Here is a 16,846-nt window from a genome sequence, read left to right on the forward strand (position 1 = left end):
TAGTATTATGGATTATTTAAGATTTATAATTGTATCATATATATAAATGTATCATAATATTAATAAATAAGTAGGTCTTAGGGTAATTAGGAATTCAATGTATCATAAAAATTATAACCTGACAAATGACTAGCTTTAAATTGTAAAATAAGTAATTGTAAAGTTCTGAAAAAATTATAGTTAGGATAAATATTTATTAATGACAACATGTAAATTTTAAATCTTATTGTTGGTGTTAAAATAGGTAATAGTATTTATTTTTTTTTTAGTTTCTTCTTATAATTGTATAACAATTTTGATTTTTTATTACTAAAAAGACAAGTATTGTTATTGTTTTAGATCTTCATTAATCCTGTTATTATTTTTACTGTTTAACAAGAATTTATAGTTTATAATTAAATATCTAATTTACTTTCTCCTGCCCTATGTTATTATATTTCTGTCTATTTTAATACATTTTATTAGTAAATGTTGCTTCTATTTAACCGCCAAACATAATGTTTAAAAGAAAAAATGCTATTTTTTGTCACTAAAGTTAGGATACTTCACATTTTGTAAGTTTTTATTATGTATGACTGATTCATTATCTCAAAATGTATGGGATAATATAATAATATTTCAACTACAGAATCTCATTTTTGTTACATTCCGTTGCAACTTTTCTACTTTTGTATTTTATGAAAAGAGAAAGTATTATGTGAATCTGTCATAATTAATGCAATCATAAAAGTATGTCTACTCATTTTAAGTCATGTTTTGATATAAAATAAGTTTCTCTGAATACTAAAATAATTGTTATTTCTTATCATAGTATATTGTAATCAAAATGTTTTTATTTTTTTATACCAAACTTGTTAATAATACAACAGTCATATAACGTACAAAGGTCTAGAATAAGTAATGTAATGATTTTATCCGTGTTTGTGTAATTTTTTAAATATTGTAAGTTTGTCAAATCATGAATAAATATTGAACGTAAGCAGATCTATTTATTTCTAAATATACAAGTATCTTAACAGTTATGGATTTAATGTCGCTTTTGCGAATTCGCTCTGATAAACTTCCGATAGTTTTCGAAGACAGTATTAAATTGCTAAGTAAGCACAACGTGATTCTCAAGGGTCCTTTCCGTTTTTGTTAAATACAACAAGTAGTAATATTAATTTATAATATCACTTCTTGTTGTCAAAACAGTATAATTTGATACATCAGTATTTTATTGTTTAGTAATTTAATCTTGCTGTCTGCTGAATGATAAGGTTTAAATTTATTAAGAGTACTATGGCTATTGGACTATAGAGTGACGAGTGTTATGATTCAGAAACAAAAATTATCAATACGTATGACTTCCGTATGTCAAAATCTATTATACAATACGGTAATGACATATGAAAATCACAGCGACTTATCTCGTACCTGAAGCCCACACAAAGTCTCGACTATAACTTACAGTATTGATAATTACCTAAATTATAAGGTATAAATGGTTAAATGTATGCTTTAACAATTTTAATTATTAAACCCCAGGGTCGTTTACGGCAAAGAATCATTAGATAATCATTTATATAATTATATATACACTGTTCTAACGTTGTCTACTCTATGTACATATAGTTTTTTTGCGATGGCAATATTTTCTGATGCTCAGATCTCATTACTAGTAGCGCCAGCTACTGTGAGATTTCTGAAACTTCTTATTGATATCCCTCATCGAAAGTTCATGTAAAATTATTGTGATTAATAATGCTATGAACTATATTTATGTTTAAAGATTGTGTTAGTGAAAAGTTTATCATATTTAAAGAACATTGGAATCTACCTAAATGTTAATGTTAAGCTGGAAGTTGTTAGAACCCATGACATTTTATGAACTCGATGTGCGTTTTGGCCATTTTACTAGGCTTGTCTTAATGATTCGTATGTAATAGTCACGTGACCCCAAGTGAATTTTTGACCAATGGCGCGAAATTATAACAGAAAATGTATGTATGGATAAAACATATTCTTTCATATAACAAAGATTAAGTACCATATAAAATCGACCTGTTGTAATATGGATACCTGTAACTATATTAGTGTAAATATATGTTATATCCCTTTCCTACCTAGTTGCGAGTCGAAATGATGCGTAGGACAAACGTCAAACTGGCAACAATACAGTGCTGCTATCTATGTTGTCAATTTTATTAAGTAGTTTCAATGGAGAATATCTTTGTGATAAATATTTACTGTTATAGATCGACAAATTAAAACTCACAAGTTTTACATTCGCGTAGAATAAGTGTGTTCAAGCAGCGATATCTTCTTGAGAGTTAATTTTATTAAATTGCATCTGTATTTTTGTTAGACAAAATTCTGGCGAACGATACACGGGCCCGCCATACATTTTACTCATGCAATAGTGAAACGTCAAACCATAATGTTATTCACTTACCTCTTTTGTGATAAAATCATGTATTAGTAGAATAGTGTGGTAGTGAAACAGGTAAAAGCACTAATTCCGCGATCGTAAATTTGTATCAAATTCCCCTTGTAACGACTACAACTACTTATTACCGACATTAAAAACATATAGTAATTAGTAAGGAGAACAGTGTTACACTATATTGCAACCCTTAACCAGTGTAATGGTGAATAAATCTTCGATTTTACTGGTGTTAAAATGTGTGCTTAGTGATAGGTATTAATAATTTAACAAACTGTTGTTTGGTATCTTCACACATTATTTAATATTTTTCAGGCTGTTCCTGTTTGTGTCTTGTGGAAAATTGAAGTACCAATATGTAGCAAGCTATGTGACATTCTATACAATGTTATTACCACGTTCAAAATGTAAAGTAGTGTGGGGGTCGTAAACATGTAGGTTGTGAATAAACTTTATAAGATGTCGTTGAGAGGCACAAAGCGGGCTAGTGGGGTCCGCAGGGACGAGGCAGGCACTTCCAAGCGCCGAAGAGTGGAGTCTGAAGACGCACTCTGGCAGCTTCGTCCAGTTAGTGACCTCAAGATGTCATCAATTTATAATAGAAATGCCTCTGAGGCACCTGCAGAACTTTTCAGGTTTGTGTTTTACATATTATAACTGTGCATTTTGCTCGTGCAACATTGTTTAGAACTAATTAATTGCAAGAAATCATGTTAAAATATTATTTAGGATACAGTATTTAAATGAAGCGAATGCAATTGTCTTTTCTGTTTAGAGGGTGTTGTTATATTTTAAGAATAATCTTACATTTTGTAATGTGTTTATAGTTTTAAGATTGCATTGCATTGTTATATTTTCTAGCTACCAGAGGCAAAAATTACAACGATAAATCAAACATGCGAGTGTATTGTGGTGATTATTAGTTTAATTTTGTGCTTAGCGATAATATTAGGTACTTAATGGGTACTTTATATGCTTTTACTATTTTTCACATAGTTTGTATGATTATAAGTGGAATCCATTTATATTTTTACTAAAAAATTAGCAAGTATTGCTGACTTTATAAGACATTTTTAGGCAAAAGATATGAAATGAATGAAAACCAAGTGCATAATTTAAAGAAAATATTGGTAAATATCTTCTAGTACAAATAATTTTACCTATATGTATTGTATATAATTATCTGCAATTGTTGAGATAAATTCCATAAGGCTCTGAAGTTTCTTTTTTATATTCATGCAATAGACTTGCATTATCATGATTATATTTACACCTACTCATTATTATAATTTTTGTTGTTGTATACAGAATCTTTACCTGGTGCATATATTATGTGAATATTAACTTTTGTTCACTTTTGACGATTTAGGTAAATGTTTGGCTAACTCATGAAAGTCTTGTAAGAAATACAACCAATTATTATTTTTTAAATTGTAATAAATTAATATTTTTTTAATTTTCCCAGTATGCACTAAAAATTAACTATGTCTTGGTAAGCTATAAGCGAATGTCTAACAAATTGTATTAGTTATTGTTTTGTGCTTACTTATTATAAAGACTCATACATTCATTAAGTCTGATTTGAGTTTTGGCTTTATATTATATAGTATAAAATTATGCCAAAACTAATAATATTTATTGAAATACTATGCTACATAACAAGTAAAAAAAATTAAACAGCCCAAATCTTGTGGAAATTGTACTGTGCTTTCTGAGGGTAAATTAAAATATATTGATAACATAATTATTAGACATTAAAATTGATTAAGTGAATTATATTGTATGTCCCACTCAAAACAGAAACCAACCTTTGGAGAAATAACCAAACAAGTGTTATACCAATAGCTATTGGTTCAATAAGAATAGCAGCTAAAAATATCACTTAATAATAAATTGCTGAAATTTTCTATAACATTTACCTCTCAATGATACACATTAAGTCTACTTGGAAACACAGTATTTTTAAATAGACTACTCAACACAAAAATAACAATCCTCAAATATTAAACTCCTTTAAATGGGTATGTCCCAGCCCTTTTTAAAGGTACTCAGGATGGAAAAAATACCTTTTTATTTTATGTATCCTGTGAGATTTCAATTATTGTAAATAAGATACTTTTTCCTTGTTGATATAATCTTAATATAACATAAAAATAATTACATATTCCTACAGTAGCGTAAGATTTATGATATTTTTATTACAAATCTTTTAGATTTGATAATGCTATTGTAAATTTATGAAGTAATTATGTAAATTTAGTTTCCATAATGTTGAAGAGATGTCTTGACAGGAGTATACCAAAAATTTCAGGAAGGATTTCATTTCAATGATGAAATTGGCTGATACCGAGCCGCTAACACCATGCGATTACTGGATAATCACAGACACTTGGAAGCAAGATTGGGAGAGAGGAGTACAGGTTCCTGTCAATCCAGATTCTTTGCCAGCCCCTAAAGTTAAAATTATAAAAAATCCAAAACCACCAAAATTTGAAGATTTCAAACTGTAAGTACATATTAATGATCACATTACTAATTTTTTTCAACTTAAATTATATTATAATATCTATGATATAGTAAGATAAGGTGATACTGACATATATTGATTCAGGTGTAGTAGATCTAAATATGTAATGTAGATGTAACAAAAACTGTTCTGCAAAAAATATCTACAACATATTTTTGCCAATTGCCCTCAGACCTAAGGGATATATTATTTTAATTTCCTCTTTTTTCTTCCAGACCTAAGGATAAATATATTCATCTTAATAGAGATGCTCATTACCTGCCAGATAAGCATGTGCTGAGCACAACACCATCCCAAGCAGAATCTGCTTGTAGTTATGACTTAGATGCCACTGACATGGCTTGGCTCAAATTATTAAATGCCGAACGTGCCCGAGCCGGCGCCACGGCAGTTACAGAGGACCAACTTGAAAAAGTAATAGAGGAACTTGAGGTAAGTGTAATATGAAATTTATATATCTTTAAACAAGCAACTCTTTTCGGCTCCAACGATTTTCATGAAATTAAGTATACGAGGGGATTCGGGGGAGATACATCGATCTAGCTAGGAATCATTTCTAGAAAATGTCATTTTATTCGTGTTTTATTTTTTATTATTCTGTAGGTAAGATCAGATAAAAATATTATTCATATTTCATCATTTTATTAGTATGTAATTCGTACATAAATATAATTTCCAAAAAATACAATTCATAAAAAAAAATACCGAGCAAGGCTCGGTCATCCAGGTGCTATATATTAAATGTCAAGGTGATCGAAAATTCTGCTTGTTGTATTTTTTTTAGTTTATTGAATTTTACACTGTCTAAAAAATGTAGGTTATATGAGAATAAGTACTACATATATTAAATCTTTGGTTTACATTTAATACTTAATTATCAATGTTGCTATTTAAAAAAACATGTTTAATATCAACCATTAATATTTTTTGTATGCACTTTTGTAATGATTGAACTGTTACTAAGAACATGTTGTCTCCAGGTACGAACATGGGAAAAAATACAATCAATAATAAAATCGGAAGAAGGCTTAGGTCTTGAATATGATGAAAATGTAATATGTGACGTATGTAGATCTCCAGATTCTGAAGATGGAAATGAGATGGTGTTTTGTGATGAGTGTAATATATGTGTTCACCAAGCATGCTATGGTATTACAGTTATTCCAGAAGGTAAGTTGTTTAAAATTTTTGTATAAAATTTTACCAAATAAGTAACTATGTTGTAGTAAAATAATATATATTTCCAGGTCAATGGTTGTGTCGACCCTGCCGCGCGGGTGTTAAACCTAATTGTGTTTTGTGTCCCAATGTGAGTGGAGCCATGAAATGCACTCCATCTGGCCATAAATGGGCCCATGTAAGCTGTGTTTTGTGGATTCCGGAAGTGTCAATTGGTTGTGCTGAAAAAATGGAGCCCATCACTAAAATAGGTTCCATTCCTCAGTCAAGATGGTCTCTAGTTTGTGTTCTGTGCCGTGAAAGAAAAGGAGCTTGTATACAATGCTCAGTAAAGACTTGTAAAACGGCTTATCATGTTACTTGTGCATTTAAATATGGTTTAGAAATGCGGGCAATTATTGAAGATGAAAATGCTGATGATGGTGTAAAATTGCGATCGTATTGTCAAAAACACAGTGTAAATTCCAAAAAAGAAAAGTGTCCTGGTTCAGGAGAAGAAGAAGAAGAAGCTAAAAGAAAACGTCGTAAAGATATGACTTCAGAAGAAAAGAATCAAGCTCGAGCGGCGCGGCTTCAAGAAATTGAGGCAGAGTTTGATGAACACATTGGTATTAATGATATTAGTTCTCATCTAGATGTTGATCAAGATGCTGTCAGTTATATTTATAATTATTGGAAATTAAAAAGAAGGGCTGGTCATAATAGACCTTTGCTTCCTCCTAAATCGGATAATAATGAATTGCTGACACATAGACAAGAACAGGCTGATCTCGAAAAAATGAAAAAATTTGTACAACTTCGCCAAGATTTAGAAAGGGTGCGTAACTTGTGCTATATGGTTAGCCGACGCGAAAAATTGTCAAGATCTTACTTCCGAATGCGCGAACAAACATTTCACAAACAAATAGCTGTTTTATCTGCGGATTCAACGATTCCAACACCGGAATTAACAGCAATAATCGAAGCCAATCATGGGCCGTCTATATATGACAGGTTGTATTCAGGTCCAAATGCACCTGACCATGAAAATGATTTTGATGATCTTCTCGCCAGAATAGCTCCACAGGAATCTAGTGATGACAAAAAACGGGACCGAAATGGCTTGGTCCGGGGCTCAAAATCTTCAAATCCTTATAAGAAACTTTATGTAAATGGTTCTCGTAGGGGTGGTATGTATGCTGGACTATCTAGTGAAGAAAGTGGTACTGAGATTGGGCGATCTTCGAAGTATCGCGGAAGAACAATTGGGTCCAGCACTGATGAGGACGAAACAACACACTCTAAAAAAAGGGTCACTGCCAAGAAAAAGGTTTCACCTAAAGGTAAAGGTAAAAAATCTCCCAAAAAATGTGAACAAAGAAGAAAGAAAGTGCCACTTTCAAAAGCTATTGTTGGAAGTAGTTCAGAAGATGAAAAAATAAAACCTAAATTAAATAAAGATCAATCTCGTAGTAAAACTCTTCAGCAATTGGAACAAGAAATGGCTGCTGGTAGAGGAGACTCTGTTTCAGATAGCGATGATTTGATTCCAATTAGATCTACTCGAAACAACAAGTTCCCAGTTGATATTTATTCTGATAGTAGTGAAAGCAATAAAGAAAGCAAGTTAAAGATTGAAAAATCTCCAACTGAAAATGATTCTATGCAATCACTGCCAAGAACAAAAGCAGCTATGAAGGAATTTATCCCTAGTCAACCTGAAAAGAAATCAACTAATGCAGAGTCTAATGCCTCTAAAACAAGTCCTAAAAAGAGAGGACGAAAACAGAATAATAAAGACAAGAAAAACACGAATAAATCTAATGTTTCTGATGATGAAACAAAAGAGAATATCAAGTTTGCTAAACAAAAAGATAATCCTACTGATTTGATTGTTCCCCAAAGACAAGCAGCTAAAAAGGCTTCCGAAAATATGCGGTCAACCACTGTTTCTAAAAAAGATGATGCTCCTGTTGAAAAACAAGTCAGTGGAGATGATTCAAAGAATAAACAAAAAGTAAAGACTAAGGAAAAAGAAATTAAAGATTCTAAACCTGCAAAAATAAGCAGAAAAAAGTCATCTAAAGATCAAAAAGAAACAATTGCATATGTCCCTCAAAGGCAGGCAGCTAAAAAAGCAGCAGCTCATATTAAGAGTGGCCTTGGAGCTAAAGCTCCAGTGGTAGAACCAGATTCTGATAAAAAGAAAGAAAATGAAAGATCAGAAGAAATAAAGTCACCCAAGAAAGAAGAAATAAAACCTAAAATTATCCAAGATGAAAGTTCGAGTTCCTCTTCTAATTCTAGCAGTAGCAGTTACACATCATCCTCAAGTTCTGATGAAGTTAATGAAAAACCAAGCATTAAACCTACTGCAAAAGCTCGAGAAATAAAACCGTTTCCGAGGCAACCATCGATGTTTTCGCCACCAGGTTCTAGACCAACAGTGGATTTGCCCTTTCTTGACAAGGTATCAAAACCACTGTCTTCAACTAGTGCCTCTAGTGACTCCGAGAGTTCTAAAGGGTCTAGGTATTCCATTACTCGACCTCGGAGACGTCGCAAAGCCAAAACTGTCACAGATGAATCCACTCAGAAGACCCCAGACAAGAAGCTTAAAACTTCCGAACGGCGGTCCGAGTGTGGGGCTTCATCGCCGGCTATTGAAGGAGAGGAATCGAGTCGAACAATGGTCGCGGTCCCTACCGTGTGTACTCGGACCCGAAGCACTGTTGGAAGCGGAAATATGTCTGACGATTCAGAATCGAGAGCAAGAAAATCACCCAGGATCGTCGACGTTGTCACTCCCAAACAAGAAGAGGGCAGCAAGTCCATTGAACTTACTGTTACGCAACGGGAAACGGACGATACGATAAAAGATGAAGTTGATGAAATTAAAGAGGAGAACACTATTAAAGATGAGGATGACACCTTCGATAAAGTTGACACAGAAAAAATAATTGACAAAATTAAAAGTCCTGGTAACAAGTCACCTAAAGAAGAAATTGCCGAAGAGCCTGATTTACTTGATAATAAAGATATCGAACTTAAAAGTGAAACTGAAGAACTTAAAAGTGATACGTCTTTGTCAGTTTCTAACTTATCACCAATTAAAGAAAAAAGAGACATTTCTGATGACGAAACAATTAGTACACACCAAAACTGGCTGTCACAAGCGCCCAGTCCTCACGTTCATCCTCCTCCTGTCGAAAAACCAGGTGATCACGAGAAATATATGACAGAAGATAAATCTCTAGATGTTGATTTTACAGATAGAAGTAGTATTCGAATGATTGCTAAAATTCAAGCAAATCTAAATGAAAACACAATGATTAAATCACCCAAAACACCTATGGATGCAAGAACTCTTACAATGGATACTATTGATGTTGAGAATACATTGACCAGAAATAATAGAAAATCTACTCTTGATAAGAAATTTATTGCACAAGACTCTAGTCATGTCCAAGCGGTTGAAATATCAAAAAGTGCTAAAATTCCATCTGCTTTAAATACATTTCCGAACAGAAATATATATTCACCACAACCTAGAGAAAATGATCATTATGAAATCGAAGTCTTTCCACCATATTCGGAATTTATTTTTAAAGAAGATTCTAAAGAACAAGGCGCCCAAGAAACTTTAAACCTAGTTGACCGTCTAAGAATGCAATTAAGTTCAAAGAAAGTGCAACCTGAAAATTTTGTATCAGATGATGGCTTTACCAATGATAATAAGGAAATAGAAATAGAAGTTCCTCCTTTGGGTTTGAGTACACCTAAGAGTGATCCTGATAGTCCAAAAGACGGTTCAGTAATATCATTAGTTGATGATGACAAAAGCTCAATTAAAGACATACCATTAATCCATCATGTTCCATACACAATTGATCTACTGCAAAATTTTAATCAGAAGAAACATATATCTCATTCTAATAATCACGATGAAAACAATATGGACTATATGGATGATGATAAAGATGCTATATCTATCTTACAGAATGATTCACAATTAGACCAAATTGATAAGAAGTGTGATGATACTACTTCTTTTACTGATGATATAAAAGAACTATCTATTGCTCATTCTGACATTAACTCCATCTCTGAAATTGGTGATTCCTTATCAATTTCAAAGCAAAGTGATGACTCGCAGTCTTTATCAGTAGTGGACCATTCTATTGACAATGATTTAACTCAAGACAATCATACATATGATAATAATAATTCTGTAATACATTCAGATTGTGCTACAGTGTCATCTCCTTATCTAAATCATGAATCTAAGTGGCAAGAGAGCAAGATAACAACAAGGCGGTCTTCAGCATCTAGCACAAATTCTGACAGTTCTGTTAATTCTCAAAAGACCAGTCTACATATATCATGCGATCGCCATCGATCGGGTGTTATTTCAGAAATAGATCGTTACCCAGCTATTCCACCATATTCTCATCCCTTAGATCCTGCTATGTCTCTAAACCAATATGCGAATTATCCACAAACTGCGTCTCCATATCTGGGTCCTATGGTATTGCCTATATTTCCTCCAGGGGCATGTCCATCATCACAACTGTCATTATCTTCCACTGCTCCAGGCCTTTATGTTCCAAGCTTATCTTATTCGGCTACGTCACTGATGCCACCGTTACCAAAACCAATATTTTCCAATATTTGTGCCGCATTTACGACATCCTCCCAAAATATAGCATTAACACGAGCAATGATAGCATCACCAACATCGAAGCCACTTGACTCGCCATCAGAAGATATTGATGTAACAGGTAGCGATAAGCTATCAATTAACGCACCTTCAAGTCCCAGTATAAGTGTTGATTCATTTAACGATGGTAGCAATACCCGAGAAACAATTAAAGCAGAAAACACTGAGAGCTCACAACCTCCAGATTCTAAATCACCACTGAAAGTTACAAAACAGAATTCACTTAAGCTATCCGGGAAGAGTCCTGGTATATCGCCAAAACAAGTAGATGTACCAAAGGTAAGCAAAAGACCAAGCAACAGAAGCAACAGAACACAAAGGGGACGAGGTCGTTCAAAAAGTCGTGCACAGGTTTCACAAAACCTCTTTAGCGCCCATATGGAAAATTCTATACAAAGTAAACTTGTTGGTACCGTATACGACTTTGAAGAAGAGATAGCAAATGATGGTGTTGATCTTAAAGCATTAAGAGACCGCCGAAAATCTATAGATGTAAAAGACGAACGCAAATCGGAGCATAGTTTTAAAGATGATTCGCAATCACCCCAAATCTCAAGTCCACAAAGTGCATCCATCAGTATCAAAGAGGATAAGAGTTCTCTTCTTGAAATTAAAAAAGACGAATCTAATTCGCCCACACATACGGATAGTTTGGAACATACTAGTTTTTCACAAGTACAACCTGTTCTACCTGGACCAGTCGATATGCGGACTTACAGCGCTTCGGAAATTCAATCTCCAGCTGTCAGTGATGTTTACCACAGTCATTTGCTAGAATTTGCCAGTGGAACTGCTGATCAGCATTTACCGGATATTGATGAGGAAGTGGAAAAGCAATTGCATACCGCACTCAAAATGGCAAGTAACCAAGAAGCAGACGCCGAACTTACCACCCCAATACCAGACACAATAATTCATCAAGATTCATTTATGCCACAATTACCGAAAGTATCTTTATCCGATTCTAGAAATCAGTTAAAAGTCAAAATAAAAGGACCATTCTTAGATGCGAATTACTCTGCTAGCTCAGCCCCGCCGGTGGCACCAAAACCACATGTCCACGTTTACGATCCCAATAGTAGTTTGTTGAACTTGTCCACCGGCTCTGTCTCATCAACTGGTTCTACAAACTGGAGACGCATGCGTAAAAAAGAATTACTGCAGCAATATGTGACGCAAGATATGAACTTGGATGATCCTACTAATACTGCAAATGTCGGTATCGTCCCACCACCTGTAGCACCTCAGCCGCTAGCTCGAGCAGTTATAACGATACCTAAAGCCGTTGCTTCCATGACAAGTATACCGACCAGAGAAGATTACAAAATGACTGAAACGGCTGTGGAAAAGAAAAAACGTAAGAGCAGTGCTCTATCTCGGGAGTTACGGCAGTTAAATAGCGACATAGATTTGTCAGATAATGTAAAGTTATCAAAATTCGTAGCTGGTCTAGGGCAATACCCAAAGAGGCGAAAGCGAGTGGCACCTTCGAAACCAAGCCCGCCTTCGCCCAGTGAAATATCGCCTGTTGCACCCAAGTTAAAAATAAAAATTGGCTCAAACTTAGTGCAACCTGTACCTGAAGATTCATCGAGCTGCCAATTCCGACCCCCTAAGAAACGACTGCAAACACAAATAATACCAACACCTAGCATGGAAGACTTGAAACGTGAAAGTATGATATACCGCCGTATGGTAATGGCTGACTTCGAGGAGGACAAAAAACCCAAAAAGCCAAAAAAAGATAAGGGCAAGAAGAAAAAGGACAAAAAACTTTTAGTGGTTAATAGTGATAGTGAAAGCGCTACTAAGTTAATAATTAAAATTAAGCGTCAAAAGGATGGGGCAGAGGAGAAAGACGGAGAGAGTTCGGTGCCAGCGGCTCGCGCCGAGTTGGCCGTGGACCCCTTCGACTACGATCCGTCAGCGCCCGACCCACTCGCTATAGATACACCTTTCTGTGAATCCTCGTCTGCCTTGCGAAGGATACGAACTGAAAAAGTGACCCCGATACGTTTAAAACGTAGTTCTCAAGGTTCCGGTTATGTAATGAAAAAGGCGAGGTTAGAAAAAGAGGCCGCCGAAGCCAATAAGAGTTGTCCAACGTCGGAGCCACTCCCTTCCGCCACCATCGATGGAAACTGTACAATGAGGTGATATAAAAAGTTAAAAACTGGACTATAAAACATTTTAATGTCAGGTGCATGTATATAGTTACAACATAAAGTTAATGTTAACCTTAAGTGTAAATTATTTATTTGTATAAATCGAAAGCTCAATTTACATGTAATATGTATTTATGTATTACATAATACATTTGAAGTATTTATGAATACACAAAATGTGACTATATAGGGATAATACTTTAATAAATTAGCTATATTACTCGTAATAAAGAATCTCACTGTCATACAAAATGCATGTTAATAACTACTAATAATTTGATTAGGTTATTCTGTTACCGATTTTCGGCCTTTGCTTAGAGCAAAAGCTGTAATTTTTTATATATTTCCAGCTTCTATAAAATCCATTCAGCAAATTTAAAATTATTATTTTACTGTATTTATGTGGTCACTAGAATGTTTAAAATGAATTTTTCTCCTACATTGATATCACAATGTTAAAGGTTTTTATTTTGAAAATTTTAGAATAATCTATTTATAAACGCACACATACTGATTTTATTTACTCTCTATATTAAATGTACTTTTTTTTGCAGAAACCATTTATTAATTTTTATTTACATTTTAAATCAGCTTATATTGTAACAAGATTATTCTTGAAATAGTTATCAAATTGTCAAAAATCAAAATATAATTATGACATACAAGGCTTGTTTAAATCTGAATCACTCAAATTCTTTCAGAATATTTATACCATGGCAATTATGTGTGAGTTTATAAAAACAATACTGTATTTTGTAAAAATCACAGCTAGGTTATGATAGATTATTATTGTATGCATAATAAAATGTGCAATATTTGCCAATACTCATCGGATAGTCATGTTCTAATCGACCTCTGGGGCCGGTGTAGGTTTAAGTCCATATGTGTTAGTATTTGCTCTCATATATGTTATTTTACGATGTAAATACAGTTAATTTTAAAAATCAAATCTCAGTTAATCGCCCTGAAAATCACAATGTATTCTGTGAAATGTCTTGCAATTGTAAAAGTACAATTCAATGAATTTATTTTCCAGTTAATCAATGTTTTGCAACAAATAACTGTTATAAAATATTAAGACCCCAAGAGAATCATTATATGTATATTTTATTTCGACGTAACTTCTCAGTTTGTTAATTATCTAAAAATGCATTTATTATTATTTAAGATACGTATTGTAAAAATAGTTTTAAACTTTACCTACTAATTCGATATAATAAACTGTCGACGATTAGAATCAGTATTTTTCACTGTCATTTCCATTGTAATGTGTTTATATGTATGTACGTTAGATGTTGGTAAAGATGTCAACAACATTACATAATTTTTTTTTCATAGTAAATGAAACATAAATCTGGTGGGAACTGATTCGTGTTGTTGCTCAACGGTTAGTCACAAAATATCAGTTTAATTGTTTAGGAGAACATTATAAAACCTTTCACATTTTTTTTAAAGTTTGTAGTGAAAATTGAAAACTTTGTTTTAAAAGTTCTACAGATTTATAAAATCAATGTTTGGTTATATTTCTTTAAACTAGTCAATTTGTCTAAGAATTATTTGTTATTTTTTATTTATTGTTATCACCGGCGATGCTCGTATTTGAAACGGAATTTTTATTAAACGGTTGTAAATAAAAAATACATGTAATTCCTTATTTGGGTTACTTTTTAAATTAGATTAGTAATTTCCATTATTATTCTTTGAAAAAATTGATCTGCATGATTTTATTCTGGTTATTGCGATTCAGGCCTGGCCTCGCCTGAAATCCCCTTGAATTGAATAATGCAATAGCAATTAATCATCAGGTGTCATAATTATATTAGATCATGAAATTGACTATCTTTAAGGAGCAAACAGGAATCAGATTCCAGAAAAAGGCCTATTTACGATGTTAACATCTTTCGCAAATATAATTTTTAAACCCTCGTACTGTAACAAAATCACATAAAAATTGTCTTCCTTTTGCGCATTTTATCACCGATTGGAAAATATTTTAACAAACATAGTTCCACGTTTGCCAAATTGTTTTTTATTTGATTTTTTATTCCTACGCATGCAGTACGCACAATCTATCCAATGTAAAGAGTATGTACAACATGTGGCTTAGTAAATATTGTACCAATTGCATTATCAGGCATTGTAATTATCGAGCATTACCTTGTTACTGTGATTTGTTTTAATTTATACGTCATTTTAAGATTTTTAGAATAACGACCGTTGATAACACTCAGTGACACTGTAAATACTTTAAAATATTTTGATACAATATACATAATGTGCACTAGCATGTTCTGTAACCATTTTAATGTAATAAAATAACAATTTTGGTACTACTATTACATATATTTGGTGTTATTTAGAGTCGAGCTTTGAGCGTATGATTTTATATTATTTACTTACCAATTTTTATCTATTGTAAGTGTTGTTTGGAATTGTCATTTACTTTAAATATAGAAAGCATCGTTAAAGTGAGTGTTGTTGGAATATTTAATGTGTTACATGTACGTATGGGGTTATATGTAGCAGTCACTAAAGTAGAGTTTGCAAGACGTCCGACAATTTTCCCTTTGAAGTCGGAACATCATTTTATTTGATATAGCATTAAATATAGTTACAAGTTTTCAATAGATTTCATAAATTAGTAGCTCACGTCCAATGTGTAAACAGTAAAATCGTTGAAAAACTATCTGTATATTATGCCTCAGTCGTAAATTCATTATTAGTATAATTGGCTGAATGATCAGTCATTAGTTTAAAATTAATTTCATACATAGTTATTTATGTATTAGTTTGTAAGAATACTTTAAGAGAGATTAACAGCTAATACCATTATCCTTATAAGTATTTCCATGGTTTTAAAAACTTAGATTATTAGTTATTAAGAATAAATTGTACAAACTACTTATGTACAGATTAGAGTTATCTGAGAAATTAAGAGATGCTAAAGTGGCAGTGTGTACGTAGTAAAGGGAAATGCAACGCGGGTGTTGTAAATATTGTAAGTTTCAATGTGCACATAGTCGCCTCCTTCATGATTAAATTTTTCTAGATCAATTACTTAATTCTTTTATTTAATGAGTTTTAATGCTTCATCTATCTGAGATTAAAATAATTCATCTTGGAATACATAATAGCTAGCAGGTCTACTCTATTAAAAGAATACCGATTTCAAGTAAAATAGGATAAGAAATTAGCAATTTAATTTTCTAAGTAGTTATTTCAATAGTGTTGATGTTGCAACCTTGCAATTATGTGGTACGAAAACTTAAATACGGAATCGCTACTGTGTATACGCTTGCTGTTCATAATTATTTGCCTACAAGTAGTAATTTGGTGATTAATCTCTTATTCACATTCTCGCTCCCATGTAAATAAGGACAAAACACTGATCACAATGAGAAGGGCGAAATTTTTAAATACGATTTGATTTTGAAAAAGATCTTGAATATAACCATCTACATAATAAATGGATTATGTATTTGTATTCTACTATGGATTTATTTTTACAGAGAAAGCCAGAAGATACCGATTGTATTGTATCTTATACGTTTTATGCTAATTACATACACAGTAATAGTACAACTTTTCTATGTAAATAATGACTGTAGAAAAAATTGTAAAATATATTAAACGATTGAACTATCGTGATATTTTTATTAGATACATAAAATTCTAAACTTGGTTACATGTATTAAGATAGATCACAACATACTAAAATAATATTCTGCAATGAAATAGGAAAAAGTATTCAAGTATTTCGCAAAAGTGATATTATTTAAATTTAATGATTGTGGGTTCATAATATAGGTTGATATATTATATATATAGATTAATACATAAAATAATCAAAT

At 32.5% G+C, this 16,846-nt stretch overlaps 1 protein-coding gene across 2 annotated transcripts; it reads left to right on the forward strand.

Moving 5' to 3' along the window:
- The first annotated feature begins 1,671 nt into the window (after positions 1-1,671).
- Positions 1,672-16,052, forward strand: LOC110998151 (PHD finger protein rhinoceros). 2 transcript variants are annotated; one of them, XM_022266631.2, is made up of 6 exons: positions 1,672-1,982; positions 2,741-3,060; positions 4,737-4,931; positions 5,168-5,384; positions 5,933-6,122; positions 6,200-16,052. In XM_022266631.2, exons 2-6 carry the CDS (start codon positions 2,885-2,887, stop codon positions 12,985-12,987), a joined length of 7,566 nt encoding a protein of 2,521 aa, XP_022122323.1. In that variant the 5' UTR covers positions 1,672-1,982; positions 2,741-2,884; the 3' UTR covers positions 12,988-16,052. The 2 variants fall into 2 exon arrangements, with proteins under 2 accessions (XP_022122323.1, XP_022122324.1); XM_022266632.2 differs by lacking the exon at positions 1,672-1,982 and adding an exon at positions 2,197-2,485.
- Positions 16,053-16,846: the final 794 nt, after the last annotated feature.

Source organism: Pieris rapae, chromosome Z (genome assembly GCF_905147795.1).
Source record: "Pieris rapae chromosome Z, ilPieRapa1.1, whole genome shotgun sequence".
Taxonomy (NCBI): domain Eukaryota; kingdom Metazoa; phylum Arthropoda; class Insecta; order Lepidoptera; family Pieridae; genus Pieris; species Pieris rapae.